The sequence below is a fragment of the Taudactylus pleione genome, unplaced genomic scaffold, assembly GCF_031769625.1.
Source record: "Taudactylus pleione unplaced genomic scaffold, aTauple2 ptg000397bl, whole genome shotgun sequence".
Taxonomy (NCBI): Eukaryota; Metazoa; Chordata; class Amphibia; order Anura; family Myobatrachidae; genus Taudactylus; species Taudactylus pleione.
Window position 1 is genome coordinate 6063860 of NW_028284799.1, and position 16106 is coordinate 6079965.

At 46.6% G+C, this 16106-nt stretch overlaps 1 protein-coding gene across 1 annotated transcript in view; it reads right to left on the reverse strand.

Annotated features, from left to right (window-relative positions):
• Positions 1–10273, reverse strand: part of LOC148506734 (protein kinase C theta type-like) — a 31404-nt gene extending 21131 nt beyond the window's left edge. Inside the window, exons 1-4 of the mRNA XM_088446333.1 lie at positions 9975–10273; positions 9769–9905; positions 7355–7455; positions 3198–3371 (exon numbers count right to left, since the gene is read on the reverse strand). Of these exons, the coding sequence (XP_088302459.1) occupies positions 3198–3371; positions 7355–7455; positions 9769–9905; positions 9975–10273 (711 nt within the window). The remainder of the gene's footprint in view (positions 1–3197; positions 3372–7354; positions 7456–9768; positions 9906–9974) is intronic.
• Between the last annotated feature and the right edge of the window lie 5833 nt (positions 10274–16106).

Sequence of the window (16106 nt, forward strand, 5' to 3'; positions counted from 1 at the left end):
TCACCTGCTCAGAGGTGGTGAAAAGAAATTTGCGATAATTCCTATACCACGTTTTGCATGTGCAAAAACCACAGCTAATAGGATAGCCCGAAAACCCATTTTTCTCCAAAAAGGTTATTGCGGCTAATTGGATACCCTCTTTGGTGCTCATGATCGGCAGCTTTTACAAAGCAAACTGTGGGCCTGATTCAGACTTGGGAATAGAGGGCCTAATTCAGACCCGCTCGCGAGTGGGCCCAGTGCACTTGCGCATGACTGACCCGTCGTGCGCATGCGCGAGGCCCGGATAGCGACGGCCAAGCCGTCGCTATGGTTCTCGTACCAAAGGGAGCGTGCTGTCGATGGTGACTGACAGCACGCTCCCTTTGGTGGGCGTGTCGGGGGCGTGGCTGCCCAGACGGAGGCGTTCCGGGGCTTGCGGCAATGAGAACCTACCACAAGGGTCTTGTCGCAAGCCCGATGGTCGCGATGGTCTTGACTATCGCGACCATCTTTTTGCCCGCTTGCTATAGCTGTGGGTGGTCACCCACAGCTATGCGAGCGGCCAGGAGGCCGCTCTAAAAAAAGAGAAGGACGGCCCTGATTCAGAGCGAGCGCTCTGTCAGAGCGTCCGGCTCTGAATCAGGGCCAGAGTGAGATATCTCTCTCTCAACTGTGAACCTGAACAAACCATATTGCAATGCAAGGGGTGTAAATACATACATTTTTTACATGTGGGGTAAATACTGGCTGCTTTTGCATGTAGCCCACATATACTGCACAGCTTTATTATTACTCTACAATTTAGATGTCAGTTTGGAAACACTCCTCCCAAATCTAAATCTCTCTGCACATTTAAAATTTTCCCCACCTGCAGTGCAGCATGGTTTCACCAAGATGATCAGTTGCGAGAGATCTTTCTCTCTGGGCCTGATTCAGAGACGAACGAGCGCTCGCTCTGAATCAGGGCGTTTTTTTTTGTTCGGCCTCCTGGCCGCTCGCATAGCTGTGGGTGACCACCCACAGTTATTGCAAGCGGCCAGGTTGATGGTCAAGACCATCGCGACCATCGGGCTTGCGACGAGACCCTTGTGGTAGGGTCTCGTGGCCGCAAGCCCCAGAGAGCTTCTGGCTCTAATAGAGCCGGAAGCTCTCCCACTGACATCACTGGTGATGTCAGTGGGGCCGCCCCCAAACGGCAGGCGTTCCTTCAGGAACGCCTCCATTTGGCTAGCCACCCCCCCTGCCCACCTACCAAACGGGGCGAGCAGTCAATCACCATCGACAGCTCGCCCCCTTCGGAGTGAGACCCGGAGCGACAGAGCACCCGTCGCTAGCCGGGTCTCGCGCATGCGCACGACGGAGCCAGCTCCATCGTGCGCATGCCCAGTGGGCAAACATCGACCCGGTTGCGATCGCCCAACGCTTGCGACTGGGTCTGAATCAGGCCCACTATTCCCAAGTCTGAATCAGGCCCTGTGTGTTAGTAAATATACCTCTTTGTCCACACTGCAAGGACAGTTGGGAGTTATGTCTCACAATATAAGACAAATTATAGGAAGGTCTGTAGGTCAAACGAAAAAACTTATTGATCACATATACAAAAATTAATAAATACTTGATCAATGTATAAATAAACCAATATATATTATCACAGTAATAAAAATATATAATCTTTAACCACATCACAATCAGAGGTTTATAAGTAATCAGTCTGATAATCAAATATAACAAGCAAAGCATGAGTTATTGTTATATGCGGCCAAAACCAATGTTAGTAGCCATGCACAGCGGTTTCACTGATAATGAATAGATCACCAACATGTAAATACTGAATTATAATGTACTCCAATGCAGTTGCAGCTTTATTAGTAATTATTTAGGCAAGCAGATAGATAAGGATCATGGCCCTCATTCAGAGCCGTTCGCTATTTGTGGTCGCTCGTTTAAAAACAAGGGGTGGCTATTCAAATGATCCGTACGCACATTGCAGTCTGTTCACACCTCTAAGTCTGAACGAGCGAGCAAAACATACGCTCGTTTATTTGTTAAAAACGCCCCCTGGCCGCTCGCATCCTACGTCATGTCCGCTATTTATTAGATTAATCGAGTACATCGACCAGCGTATGAACTGCTCGCTATTCTTGTGGTTGGTGTTTGCTACCACAAATTTGCGAGCAGTTCTGGCTATAAAATAACCCAGTGACGTGGTCAATGACGCTGCTGTTTTAAATATGCACACCCATAAAACGCCCGTTTTGACCTTTAAGCACGCCTGCGTTCGGATCTCCACTCCCCATTTTCAAGCACCTTCCCCTGTTACCACCCACATACGCCTCATTCTGTCACTCAAAATAGCAGGCACTCGCTATATTGCGTACCAACGATTTTCGGCCGCACTCACTGGTTCACGCATGCGTACTAAAAACCGTACGCATGCGCAGATGTGCAAACATCGCTCGGAACGAGCGTACTGCCGCTAACGAGCGGCTCTGAATGAGGGCCCATGACTCGCATGCACAGAGATCCAGCTACGCTCAGTTCAAGCAACTAGTTATGGTATGTGCAGTGCCCCTGGTATCTCAGCTGCTGGATGCCCAGGTCATGCAGCTATCAAGATGAAGCCATCAGGGACACAAGTACCTCTGCTAAGGAATGGGAATTCTGCTGGATGTGTTTCAAGCCTCCGGTGGGACAATCAGTGGTATATACACCAGGCTGCCAAACCACTGACACATTTATGCCCCTCAATAATCATTCAGTGGTTTCCTTAGAATATCCCACATCACATTGCTCTGCTCATGAAGGGAGAGATGTGTGCACCTAACAGTAGGGCACATAGCATTGCCTGTGTATTAGAAGTGGAAGAGAAGGGGGCTGGATAGCAACCTTGCACTGGTTAAAAAATATAACCTCTTCCCTTGCACGATGGTCATTCCCACCCTGGCAGCATAGCGTGCCCAACCCTTCTAAAATACATACATTTGCTCCTGCCCTTCCTGCACTCCATCCACCATGTATCTCATTCGGTACTTTTGAAGACAAGAAGAATCACTGCCCTGGTCACCTTAGTGACACTGCCTGAAGGATAGAGGAATCAGTCAGGTGAGGTCACAGGGTCAGTGTGGTGCCTGGACACGACTCTCTGACAGCTGACCACACCCCTTCAGCAGTGCACCTTTATTTTATGGGCCAGTTCTAAGTATTCATGAAAGTACCTCAGTCTGGAAGGCAAATAGCCCTCGAATGATGAATGCCGTCCCAGAGACATCGTGCAGGGCCTCTCGCTCCACCAGCACCTCTCTCACCACGTCTGCTTGTAGCACCTCCCTCTTCTTGATGACTTTGACTGCAAGTTGTCTCCTGGTCACAGTGTCAGATGCCATTAACACCTGTACAGTACAGAGAGATGTTACAGCATCAGTAGGAAAGACAGATATATATGACTCATGGGATCAGTATGATTTACCGCCGGCAGCGGCATCCCGACAGAGGAGGAAATCCCAATTGTCTAGAGAGGTAAGTATAACTAATCTAATTCCCCCCCCTAACCCTCCTTTAGGGTGCCTAACCCTAACCTCCCCCCCAGTGCCTAACCCTAATCCCCCCTCTAAGTGCCTAAACCTAACCCCCCTTCCTCGCCGCCTAAACCTAAGTCCCCCGGGGGGGTGCCTAACCCTAACCTCCCCCCGGGGGTGCCTAACCCCCCTTCCCCTAGCCTGACCCTAACCTCCCGGGGGGGTTCCTAAACCTAAGTCCCCCCCGGGAGCCCTAAACCTAACCCTCCCCTTCCCCTGCAGCTGTCCACGGCTGGCGCCTGCCATCCCTTCGGTCGGGATGCCGGGCGCCGTTCTCCTGGCATAAGTAAAATGACAGGCGTCGGGATTTCAACGCCTGTCATTTAACCCTTGCTGGGATTAAGCAGCTGGGAAGCTGGCGGTCGGCATTGCGTCTGCCGGCTTCCCAACTGCTTCCCTGACTCACATATGAGGTATGGGTCATACACTAAGTAATGATAACACTGTGTCAGGAGAAAAGGGAATGTAAGTGAACCATTATTGAATAAATGAAAAAGTGCTGAAATATAACAGCCTGGGATAAATATATATATATAGATATATAATCCAACAGGTAGGTGTCACTGAGTGGATCATGTATTCTTGCAAATGCCATTTGCAGAGAGGAAGGCACCAACAAATATATATATATACAGTATGTGCATATTTATAGGAAGTGTTACACAGATTTTTGGGATTACGGGCCTTAATCTAAATATTACATGTACTACCTAGTAGTGATATCCAGCCTAAAATAAGTTCTTAGGGTCCTCCAGCCTCCCCAACAGTTCAGGTTTTCGAGATATCCATGGTTGAGCGCAGGTGATTAAATCAAATTGACTGAGGTACTAATTAAGTCACCTGCACTCAACCATGGATATCTCTAAAACCTGAACTGTTGGGGAGCCTTGATGACTGTGTTTGGGAACCTCTGTTTTAGGGTATGCAAACTTAACACGGTGCAAGCTATGATGCACTATATTTACTTATAGGTTAATACATCACTTGTCTCTGAGCACATAGGCAGCAATGTGGATGTTAGGAGGTGAGTGCTCTGATATAAGAATTCTATAGAGGCACAAGGGGCCTATTCATCATCGAAGGGACCCCTAATGATGAATGGCCCGGTAACTTAAAAATTAGGAAACTGGCGTTTCTGCATGGTTACGGGCCATTTATCGTTTGATGAATAGGCCCCTAAATCATGGCACTGCAGACAGGGGTGCCGAGAGAGGAGGGGGGGGGAGCGGGTACTGTTTATCCGGGCTTCCTGAGGGGCCCGGCGGGGGCCCGTGTCTGGCGCCGTCCCCACTCCCTTCTCTCTCCAAAACAGCAGCCCAGCACACAGTGTGTGCTGAGCTGCAATGGGAGACTGCAAAAGTGTTTATTTTTGTTAGGGGGTTCAAGGGGGCGTGACCACGTCTCCTGCGATTAGGCCACATCCCCTCTGTACATGGGCACGGCAGAGCTCTCTACGGCCCTGACTACAGAAGTAGATAATGAGATATTTGGCTCTATGAATATACAATGGGGCTGTAGCATACCTTCCAGCCATTTCAATATTGGCAGAGTAGTTCAGATTTGAGAGCTGTATGTTAAAGTCAGGATAGTGAATGCATAGTCCTGATGGGGAGTTATGTCCACTCACTGCTGCTCTGCTTAGGAGAGGTACATGGGTGCTACATGTGCTTTTCACTGGTGCATGGGGCAGTGGGAGGTCAAAAGGAGGGAAACCAGATTGGGAAAAAGGGGTAGCTTAGTGATCTTCACATATCCCCCCCATGATGCAGACACTCGATCCGTGATGTGATGTCCCTGTCCTGATCCAATTCCCTCCAATGTTGAGTTGTATATTATAGGGTGGTATTTGCCATAGATGTTAACCAGATAACACCATATGTTTGGAGCCGGGACTATATGTGAGTAACCAGGAGCTGTGTATGATGGGCATTTTCTCCTGATATACACAGAATAACATGCACATTTAAGGCACACAGATGATTAAATTTAGCGATTGAACGATAACGATATCGTTATCGTTCAATAATCATTTGAAAATCTTTTACAGATCGTTAAAAAAAAAGTCTAAAACGACCAGCGATGCGCGCTCCTGCTGGTCGTTTAGACATCTATCATCATACAAATATGTTGTACAACCTGATGATAATGTCAGGTTCAACATGTTTGCAGATGATTAATGTGCCTACACTGAACGACTGCTCGTTCAGTGTAGACACATCACAGACTGAGAAATGACTGCACGATTACAATGTCGTAATCGTGCAGTCATTTTGATGTCTTCTAGTGGATGTGTGCCTTTAGGGTTTACTTTTCTGCTACAGTAAAAAGTAAATATATTATTGTTCTTCATAGTGCTGGAATGCTTTCTTAACATAAATGGATGTATTATTCTGTGAAGTGAATTTGAAGGTGCTGTCCAGTTCCTTGTTTTTATAAATAAACAGTGCAGCCATGGCCATAACTAGGAGTGGTCAAGCTATACCACTGGGGGCACAGGGTCTAGGGGATGACACAGTCATTGCCACATGCCACCTGTATTTGGCATGCAGGGTGCCTGAATTGGCACCCTACAGCCTACGAAGCTGCTGCACAGAGCATCTTTAGGACTTTCCTAAGTACTCTCAACTTCTCCCTGGTCCAGCAGCCACACCCCCTTGTTGTGACATAATGACACCACATGCTAGGGGCAGGGCTGGCCCAGGGCATGTTGCAGCCCTTCTATGTCCTTGAGTGTATCTACTTTTACTGAAGTGAAAATAGGTATGCAGCAAACAAAACAATGCCAATTCAGAGTCTAATATACTCCCGTTCAATAACATAAACTTTTAAGATTTCTAAATAGCATTCTCCTAAATTACTATTTGATTGAACTTTTATCCTATACGTTGATCAGCATGGATGTATGTACAGATGCCCCAATCTGCCCAACTCCTTCCTGCAGAAAATACAACTTTTCCCACTGGCGCACACTGACATTTGCACATGTAACACTATTCACATCAATAACAATAGCTGCATTTAGACACAGACACAAATGGGATATGGACACAAACATTTATAATGACTATTGTGTAACCAAATGTCAATGTGGCAGACAGGGGCGTCTTAAGAGAGGAGGGGGCCCGTGTGTATTCCCTGTGCAGGGCCCCCTCCTCTCTCCCCGGCGGCCGGCCACCACAGAAGCAGTAGACTATGGGCACTAGAGTGTGCCCAGAGTCTACTGCGCATGTGCAGAATGCCGGAAAAATGGCCGCGGCGGCCATTTTCTGGTGTTCTGTGCAGCGCTGATACCCGACGCGGGACCATGGACAGGTGAGTTTTAAATAATATGGGTGCAGGGTGTGCGGTGCGGGGCCCCCTGGACCCGGGGTCCTGTGTGCCCCGCACACCCTGCACCAGAGCCGTAGCTAGGGCAGTGCGGCCGGTGCCATCGCACAGGGCACCACAGGTCAGGGGGCGCTGTTTGGGCCTGTTAAATTTCTGTTTATTATCATTCTTGCTTGTAGCTTCCTCTTATTTCATCCCCAGCATCTCCTGGCCTCCCCTATCTCTTCCCTGACCCTTCCCCATGAAGCCAGGGCCCTTTTTTGGGTGCATTATGTCCCTTTGAAAAATGAGGGGGACGCCAATGCTCTTTCTGGCACAGGGCACCAAAAAATCTAGTTACGGCTCTGCCCTGCACCCACTATAGATACGCCCATGGTGGCAGGTTTGTTATAGGTACATATAGCTGTGTGTATATACAGTTAGGCATAATGGTTACATCATGACAAACCAGATGGAAACCAGAATCTTACTTTTCCAAAGCTGCCCTGGCCGATCACTTTGTGGAAAATGAACCTCCTGATAGATAATGGGGTTCTGTGATCAGGGCCTGCTGGGGAGACTCCGCTTCCTCCTAATGGGGTAACATAAGAATAGGTTATACATTTGCTCTTTATATAAAATAAGGGTCAGATGATAGAAAATATTATATATTATACAAATCAGTATTCAGCTGTGGCATATGGGCCCTACGGGATCTTGTAAGACTCAATGAAAATAATCTTTAAGCCTTAATTCAAGTTTTTTTCTTTTATATAAGTTCTACTCGTAACATTACCACAAATGTTCCCAAATGCGATCCTCCAGGCACCCCAACAGTTCAGGTTTTAGAGATATCCATATTTTAGCACAGGTAGTTAAATCAAATTGACTGAGGTACTAATTAAGGGCCTGATTCATTACTGATCGCAGCTACGATTACGCACGCAATCGGCCAATTGTTGCATTCTGCGCATGTGTATGCATCGCAGTGTGCGTGCATGAACACTCCACTGCGATTGGGACTGCGATTGGGACTGAGTAGTGATTACGCAGGCCCATCGCAGAGCGATTGACAGGAAGTACCATTTGGGGGAAGTGACAAGGGGTTGGTCGGCGAAATGCAGGCATGCCAGTGCATTTGAATGCTGTGACAGGGGCGTGTATAAATTAGCCACTGCGATGCCTTTTGCAGCTTGGGGTTTCACTCTGTGTGATGAGGTTAGCAATTTCAGAGTAAGGTCAGAGCTTGTGCAAGTGTGTGTGTGGCTGCGTTTGTACTCCATGTTACTGCTGGTCTCGCAGTCTTGCTAAGTATTACAGATGTGTGTAAGGTAAGGTGGGCGAATAATATGTCATGTGGGTTCCTATATGTGTGTTTTTATTGTGTATTTTTTTTATTGTGTGTGCTTGAAGTTTGATTTCTCTGAGGAAACTGTTCTAAAGGGGTTATGTCACTTGCTATATGTCCTCTTTTCAGTGCTAAGCTTAGTTTATTGCTGTTTGTCAGTGTATCACTTATGAGCGATATGGTCTCCATTGCGCATACCCTCATTTTGTCCATATTTAATAGGGGTCCCCACATGTTTGTTGCCCAGGGGTCCCCACAGACCTTAATACAGCCCTGGGTAGATGGTATTTAGGGGACAACATTACAAATGTAATTTTCTAGCTAGAACAGTATTATTTGTTGTTTTGTGCACTGTTGGCAGATGGAATAAGAATACAGAAAAATAAGTAAACATTTCTATTTTACAGCCTACATGATTCTGTTACATATGTTGTAATGTGTGAATGGGATGAGCCACGTGCCATGTCAGGGGCCACATAAGGCTCAGACACTATTCTTGCACATTGCACAAACAAGTATCACAGGATGAATCACAGAACATAAAAAGGAAACTTTCTAGAACAGTTTACATCAAACTGATTTCATGTTACATTTGTGATATTTTGTTATATAAGCAGGAAAAAGTCCAATTGAGGAGCTACAAAGTACTAGAGACCCATTCAGTATATCGTATGGCTGTTTCATTAGACTGAGTATCAGACTTTCCCTACCAAATGGTGACTTCCCACCTAGAGGCATGTAGGACATTGGCTGGACGTTAGCGCACTAAAATGTCTACAGTATATTATATTATTACTGCTATTATTTTGATAGATTCAAAATGGGTTTCGGATACAGTTTTTCACCAATCAGTGACTTTGATTAGTGTTCTCTAAATATACCCATGATCCAGTAGAGGCTTCTGTGCTGATTCTTTCCATTTGGTATTATACTCCTTATTGCATGAGGTCTATTTTTTAGCCCTATACATATAACATTTAGGGGTAGATGTACTAAGCCTTGGAGAGAGATAAAGTGTAGAGTGCTAAAGTACCAATCAATCAGCTCCTATCTGTAATTTTTCAAACGCAGCCTGTAAAGAGACAGTTAGGAGCTGATTGGTTGGTACTTTAGCACTCTACACATTATCTCTCTCCAAGGCTTAGGACATCTCCCCCTTAGGCAGCATTTACCATTACTTATAACATGTATCTGGGAAAGAGTAACCATCTTTCATATGTATAATGCCAAAGCAAATTTTTAACAGCTACAATACTGTAACAACCTACAACACTGAGAAAGTCCTGCAATGTGGTATATTTGTTATTTCTGAAGTGATGACATATGACCTATATGAGAATTTGGCACTATTACATAAGTAGCATAAGTAGCACCTGTAATAACTGACTATTCTCATAGCTAATTTATGGCGGCCACAATACCTCCCTCTACGTGAGTGAAACGTGACCCAGTAACCACTAGGTAACATTTGACAGACCACCAGCTACAGCTTGATCTATAACTAGATGCAGTAGGAGAGCAAGTTCTCCATATTGAGAATCACGTATCCCTCATTACCTGGTCTGTCCCATTCATGAGGGAAATCGCCGTCCTCAGTGTCCTTCCTGACCTTCTTCTCTCGGACCTCGGCCACATCCTGGTGTAATCTCTTCCTCTTTCCATGCACATCACCCTCATGCTGTTTCACCTCCTTCCTCTCCTTCCTCTCCTCCTTCCTCTCCTTCTTCTTCTTTTTCTTCTCCGTCTTCTTTTTCTTCTTCCGCTGTCCTGTCTCTTCTTCCCTCTGACGCTTTCTCTTCTTCTTGCCACCCACAGCCTCATGGGAACTCTCTCTTTCACGCTGGTGACCCTCTGGGGTGACATTGGTCCTGTCCTCTCTTCCACCAGATGTAATCTCTTCATACTCGCCAAGCTCATTGATGGTAATAATGTTCAACTCTGCGACATCTACAGCATTGGGATGCTGGAGCTGGCTGGGTGTCACAGCATCACTGCTCCTCATCTCTCCTCTAATCGCCTTCTCCTCCGTTTGGTCTCCTCGCTCTCCGTGACTGGGCTCCATCTTCTGGCTGCTCAGCTCCGGTGTCAGTTACAACCAACTGTCACTCAGGCTGATGGAATCCTGTGATGTCAGTGGCCGTGAGACCAGCTCCCTGCTCCCTGTACTGGCTGTAATGTGTTTCTAAGGCAGCTTCTGGGCCTTATGTAATAGCCGGTGAGATGCAGGAATGCGCCCAACATCAGTCGGTATTGCCCCATGTATTTTTAAAGCGTATTTTTATACCGGGTTGGTTATGCCGTTTAAATTATTACCACTTTTGAAATATGTGCTGACTCTCTTGAATTGCGTCCATGGCTGCATCTCGCAGCCTATTACATAAGGCGACCTGTGATTTCCCATTATGGATAATATACACATATACAAAGAAGTACAATATGTCCTATAGGTATATATGTTTTACCCGAATTATAGCTTTATAGGCAACAATATACAACCACATAAAGGAACAAGAAGACAAAAGAAAGTTATCCAGTAACTACATTTGTGGTCATCAATACAAAATACATAAGAGTAAACTGATACTTATATGTATATACAATTAGGTCCATATATATTTGGATAATTTTCATAATTTTGGCTCTGTACACCACCACAATGGATATTAAATTAAACAATGGGAATACAATTGAGGTGCAGATTTTCAGCTTTAATTCAAGGGGTTGAACAAAAATATTGTATAAACTCAGCACTCGGTCAGCAATTAAAACAGCATGAAGGAGAATTCATAGCAGTGGCGGAACTAGAGAATGGTGGGCCCAGGTGCAAGAATATGCTTTGGGCCCCCCTATGCAGTGCCCCCAGTAGTGGTCCCCCTATGCAGTGCCCCCAGTAGTGCCCCATATACAGTGCCCCCAGTAGCAGTCCCCCTATGCAGTGCCCACAGTAGTGCCCCTTATACAGTGCCCTCAGAAGTTGTCCCCCCTACACAGTGCCCTCAGTAGTCCCCCTATGCACTGCCCTCAGTAGTAGTCCCCCCCATACAGTGCCCCCAGTTGTAGTCCCCTCTATAGAGTGCCCCAGTAGCGACCACCCCATCTATACAGTGCCCCCAGTAGCTTACCCTCCTATACAGTGCCCCTAGAATCGGCCACCCTGCCTTTACAGTGCCCCCAGTAGCGCCCCCCCTATGCAGTGCATGTGCCCTTTACGCACACACACACAAAAAAAAACAACACACAACTTACCGCTCCTGCCGCTGTCCGCTCCTCCCGGCCCACTCTGCGCTATGGGAGAGACGTCATGACGTCTCTCCCATCACCTGCTGCAGGGGGAGCCGGAAGGCAAAGCCTATGAGTGAGCTCCAGCCCAGCTCCCTCCGTGGCGGTGTTTGTTACTGTGTAGTGCGGACCACTCTCACTGTGGTCTGAACTACACTTAAATACTGTGGGGCCTAGGGGACACTGGCAGCGGGTGCAGTGGCACTGTTGGATGCAGGTAGCTATGGGTCCCTGCACCACAGGGGGCCCCGGTGCAAGCCACCGCTACACCGCCGCTAGTTCCACCACTGACTCATAGTGTATCAACATTAAAAATTATTTCCCATTATTAATCCAACCATTAATCAGGAGATAAACGTATCTATATGCAGTCATTCACTTCCTATTAGATGGATGTTATAATAGACACAGACCGGAATGCTTTTGCACAGTCCCGGGCTCGTAGCACTTTTCTAGCGGTCTGTGACTCTGTCTTGGGTAGGTGCATTAAGAGACAGGCCACTGCACCTTTATTGGCTTTATTTTTATTCTGTACTGTAATTTAGAATGAATATGTACATTTAAACTTTGCCCCACTGCAGTGCAACATGGTTTCCCCAAGGTTGCTTTACTACAAACTATGAATCCAACCTCGGTGTTTATGCTGTGCCTGGGCAATGAAACATGGGAAGAGAGTCTCCAGCACTGGCTCAGTGAAATACAGATAAGAACAGCATCTGCTATCAGGGTGCTAGTGTAACCAGATACAAAGCATTGCAGGATACCACAAGCACTCGAGGAGAGTGCCATAAAAGTAGAAACACAGATAATAGGACGGAGAAGGTTTATTGGCTCCTTGGGCTATGTTTCGGCATACCGCCTCTCCTTCCTCCAATACCCACTTCCCAGCCTCTCACACACACTTGTCTTTTGTAAAATATAAATTTATCACCTGCCAGCTGACTGGCAAGGCTGCAATAAAGATGGTTGCCGTTGCTCTAATCCACCAATCTCATCCTCTGTGTAGGTGGTTCTCGTAGTCTTCAAATGGCTGGTGGTATAATAACATTAGTGTTCACATAGGAACCTATTTATTATGCGGTATAGACACCACTATTATAACTCAGAAGTTCTGCTACCACTTGCATGTCAGGAGTGAGTCTTGGGACAGGCTGCAAACTAAAGCAGTCAGACGGCTTGTCCGGCACAGCTCATCCTCCTTCATGTTAAGTGATGCATATATAGCTAACTATACACAAGTATCATATTGGGTTTTGTTTTATCTTTTAAACATAAGCCAGTTTAATAATCATTGCGTACACTAATTACAGTATCACAAATAAAATCTCCCACACCCACTTTCTCTTCCACTCCCCTATTGACTCGCAGTTTTTTCTCTCCAGTTATAACAGACATTGGTACTCACACTCTTCTCCTCTCCAAGCTGTCTCCTTGAATCCCATTTCTGTCCCCCCCCCCCCCCCAGTGCTAGCCCATCAACAGCTGTATCCCCACTGGCACTTTCCTATGTTTTCAAACTAATCTCTAACTTTCTCTATGACCACTATCTCCTCCATCTCTTTCTAAACTACATGAAAGGCTTGTATACAACTGCTAAACCCCTTTCTCTCCTCTCACTCCCTCTTCAACCCTCTACGTTCCACTGCAACTTCCAATACTAAAGTGTGAGAAGTGACCCTACGACTTGGCTGAGAGCAGCCCAACAGTGTGCACACAGCCAAGTTGAAGGACACTTCTCCATACTCATCCTCTCTCACCTCTATGCTGTTTTCAATACAGTTTACTATGCTCATCTCCTGCACACTCTTCATTCCTTCACTTGCTTCCTAACTTTGTGAAAGCTTCTTTACTTTCTGGCACATCTTCTCCTCTACTCCTATCATCTGTCAGGGTCCATGTATTGGTTACAATAGTAAGGATGAACATTTGGGTTGTAAATACAACCACCCAGTATGAGGGTTCAGTAAAGGCAGTCTGTAAAAAAGAAGTTTACCATCACTGCTTTAGATGAAGGTAGATAAACTGCACATTACCATGTCTTACTGCATATATGGTTGATAACAAATGTAGTATGCAGACCACAATTCACTATAACAAATCAGAGGGTACAAGAAACTAATACATACTGTAGTGGTTGTCAGAGGGTTCAGTCATTGCATTTTGTTCCTTTCCACTGAGAGCTTGGTAAAATTCTGGGTGGAAAAGAAGAAACCACGATCACTGAACCAATTCTCTGCCAACCACTATGATGCACAGAACCATTTGCACAAGCAGTGCAGAGCATAATGCTTCCTCCTCGCTACTGTGGTACAGTAATTCCAGCGACATCCAGCTCAGCGGCTCATGAGCTATAGTGACTATTGGAGCACACAAAAGGCAAATACTTCAATCATTTTATGGGACTCAAACCGCACTTTGGAGGATTAATTCTGCTAATACCAGCGATCCTAAAGATTTTATTATCTCAAATCTCATTTCTAACATATCTGGGTATATTTTGCTCAATAATAAAGAACGTATAAGTGGATACATTATATTAGAACTCTTGCTGCAGTACTGTATTCTATTTCTTAAAATAACTAAATGCAAACTAATTTGTTCCATGATTTATAGTGGCTTGCAAAGGTATTCAACCCTCTAGGGGGGGGGTATTCAGGTAGCCGCGGGGTTTACCCAGTTTCTAATTGCCGCACCGGAGCAATTCAATTAGTGGGGATTACCCCGCGGACGAGCCCCCACAGTTGGACTAAACCTTGCAGCTCATGGAGGTGTGAGGTAAAGTCCACGGAAAAAAACACAAAATCGGGTTTGCGTGCGGGAAAAAAAAACATTGATTCCGCAGTTTACGCGGAATCAGTGAGTTTCCGTGCCTGAATCCCGATTTTTCAGTGTGGGAAAATGGATATTTAATTGAATAGCCCTTCCCCGTGCCACAGGAATTTTTGATGTTAGTCAAGGAGGAAACCCCATGGTAGGGCCGGCTCCAGGGTGAGCCGTGCCCTGTGCGGGACCGGGACATGACGCCTCTTTACCGCGTGGCCTAATTTCCATAGGCCAGGCCCCTTAAATTATGTTATTTGGGGGCGTGCCCGTATGGCACGCCTCCCGTTAACGTCAGGCTGGAGGCAAGCCCAACACTACATCAGTAGCTGGGCCTCCACCAGCCTTCTTCCTGCACTGAATGAATGCCGCATGCATGTGCGCGCAATCCATTCCTCTTCTCCGGGGCTGGCACCACCGCACAGCTGCGATGGTGGAGGTGCCCAGCCCGTGGGACGAATCATCCTGCGGGTGGAACAGCGCTGGCAGTGCCCAAAAAACAAGAAAGTCCCGCTGAAATCGGGAATGGCTGGGAGGAGTGCGCCCTCTATGGGGTGGTGCCCCTGTTCGACCGCACTGGTTGAACATGCTTCGAGCCGGCCCTGCCCCGCGGCTAATGGAATACCCCCCTAAATGTCTACAGATATGTCTTTATTACAAATAACACTATTTAAAAAAAAATACCACCTGGAACAATCTGTGTGTTGTTTGTAGTACAGACAAATTTGTTGACTTTCAGGGGGTTGAATATTGTTACAAGCCAGTGGCGGATCCACTGGAGGGCGATTAGGGCGTTCGCCCCCCGTACACATAGCCCCGTTTCCCGGAAGCCCTGTCTACAACATTCATTAGTATGTGACTGTCTGTCATTGTTGTCAGCAGGCTGAGCTGCCCAGCTGTGAACAGTCAGTGGCAGTCAGAACAGTCAGTGGCAGTCAGCGCAGGCGGCCGCAGCACAGCATCATGTGCGTGTGAGAGTGACAGACTGTTACTCACACAGAAATAGTCTCCGGGGTTGCGTTTGAGCCCCTGAACCCCAACACGCTGTGAGTGCTTCTGACCCCTCTAAGGGGTATATTTACTAAAGTGTTTGGTTTTTAGAAGTGGAGTTGTTGCCCATAGGAACCAATCAGATTCTAGCTATTATCTTCTACAGGGTGCTAGATAAATGATAAGTAGAATCTGATTGGTTTCTATGGGCAACAACTCCACTTCTAAAAGCCTGCACTTTAGTAAATATACCCCTAAGCCCCTGATGCTGATTGTGCATCTTAAACCTGACACTTGTGTCTGAAACTTGTTTAGTGTGGATGGATCCACCATTGTACTTTATTAAAAAAAATATATAGAGGAATGAATCTAAAGTAATCATGATTACAAAATAATATTGGGCTGTGGTGAGATTTGAACCCTGGATGTTGGCAATGTATAACCACCGCTCTGCCACTAGGCCAAGAAGGATTTCACATCCATCTACTGAATCCTTGTGCACTCCACCCACCCGCTGCTGTTAGGGAGGGCACAGTGAGGGAAGCATAATAATAATGATAATAATAATTAGGGGTGAGCGGGTTCGGATTTCTGAAATCCGAACCCCCCCGAGCCCCCCCGATCCGAGGCAGATCCGAGTCAGGCTCAACTTTTCCCGCCTGACTCGGATCTGAAATCGAGGCAAAACGTCATCATCCCGCCTTCCGAGTCTCGCGGGTTTTGGATCCTATATAAGGTACCCGCGTCGGCGCCATTTTCTCACTCGGCTGTGGACAGTGAAGAGGGAGGGTGGGAGTTAGGGCTGG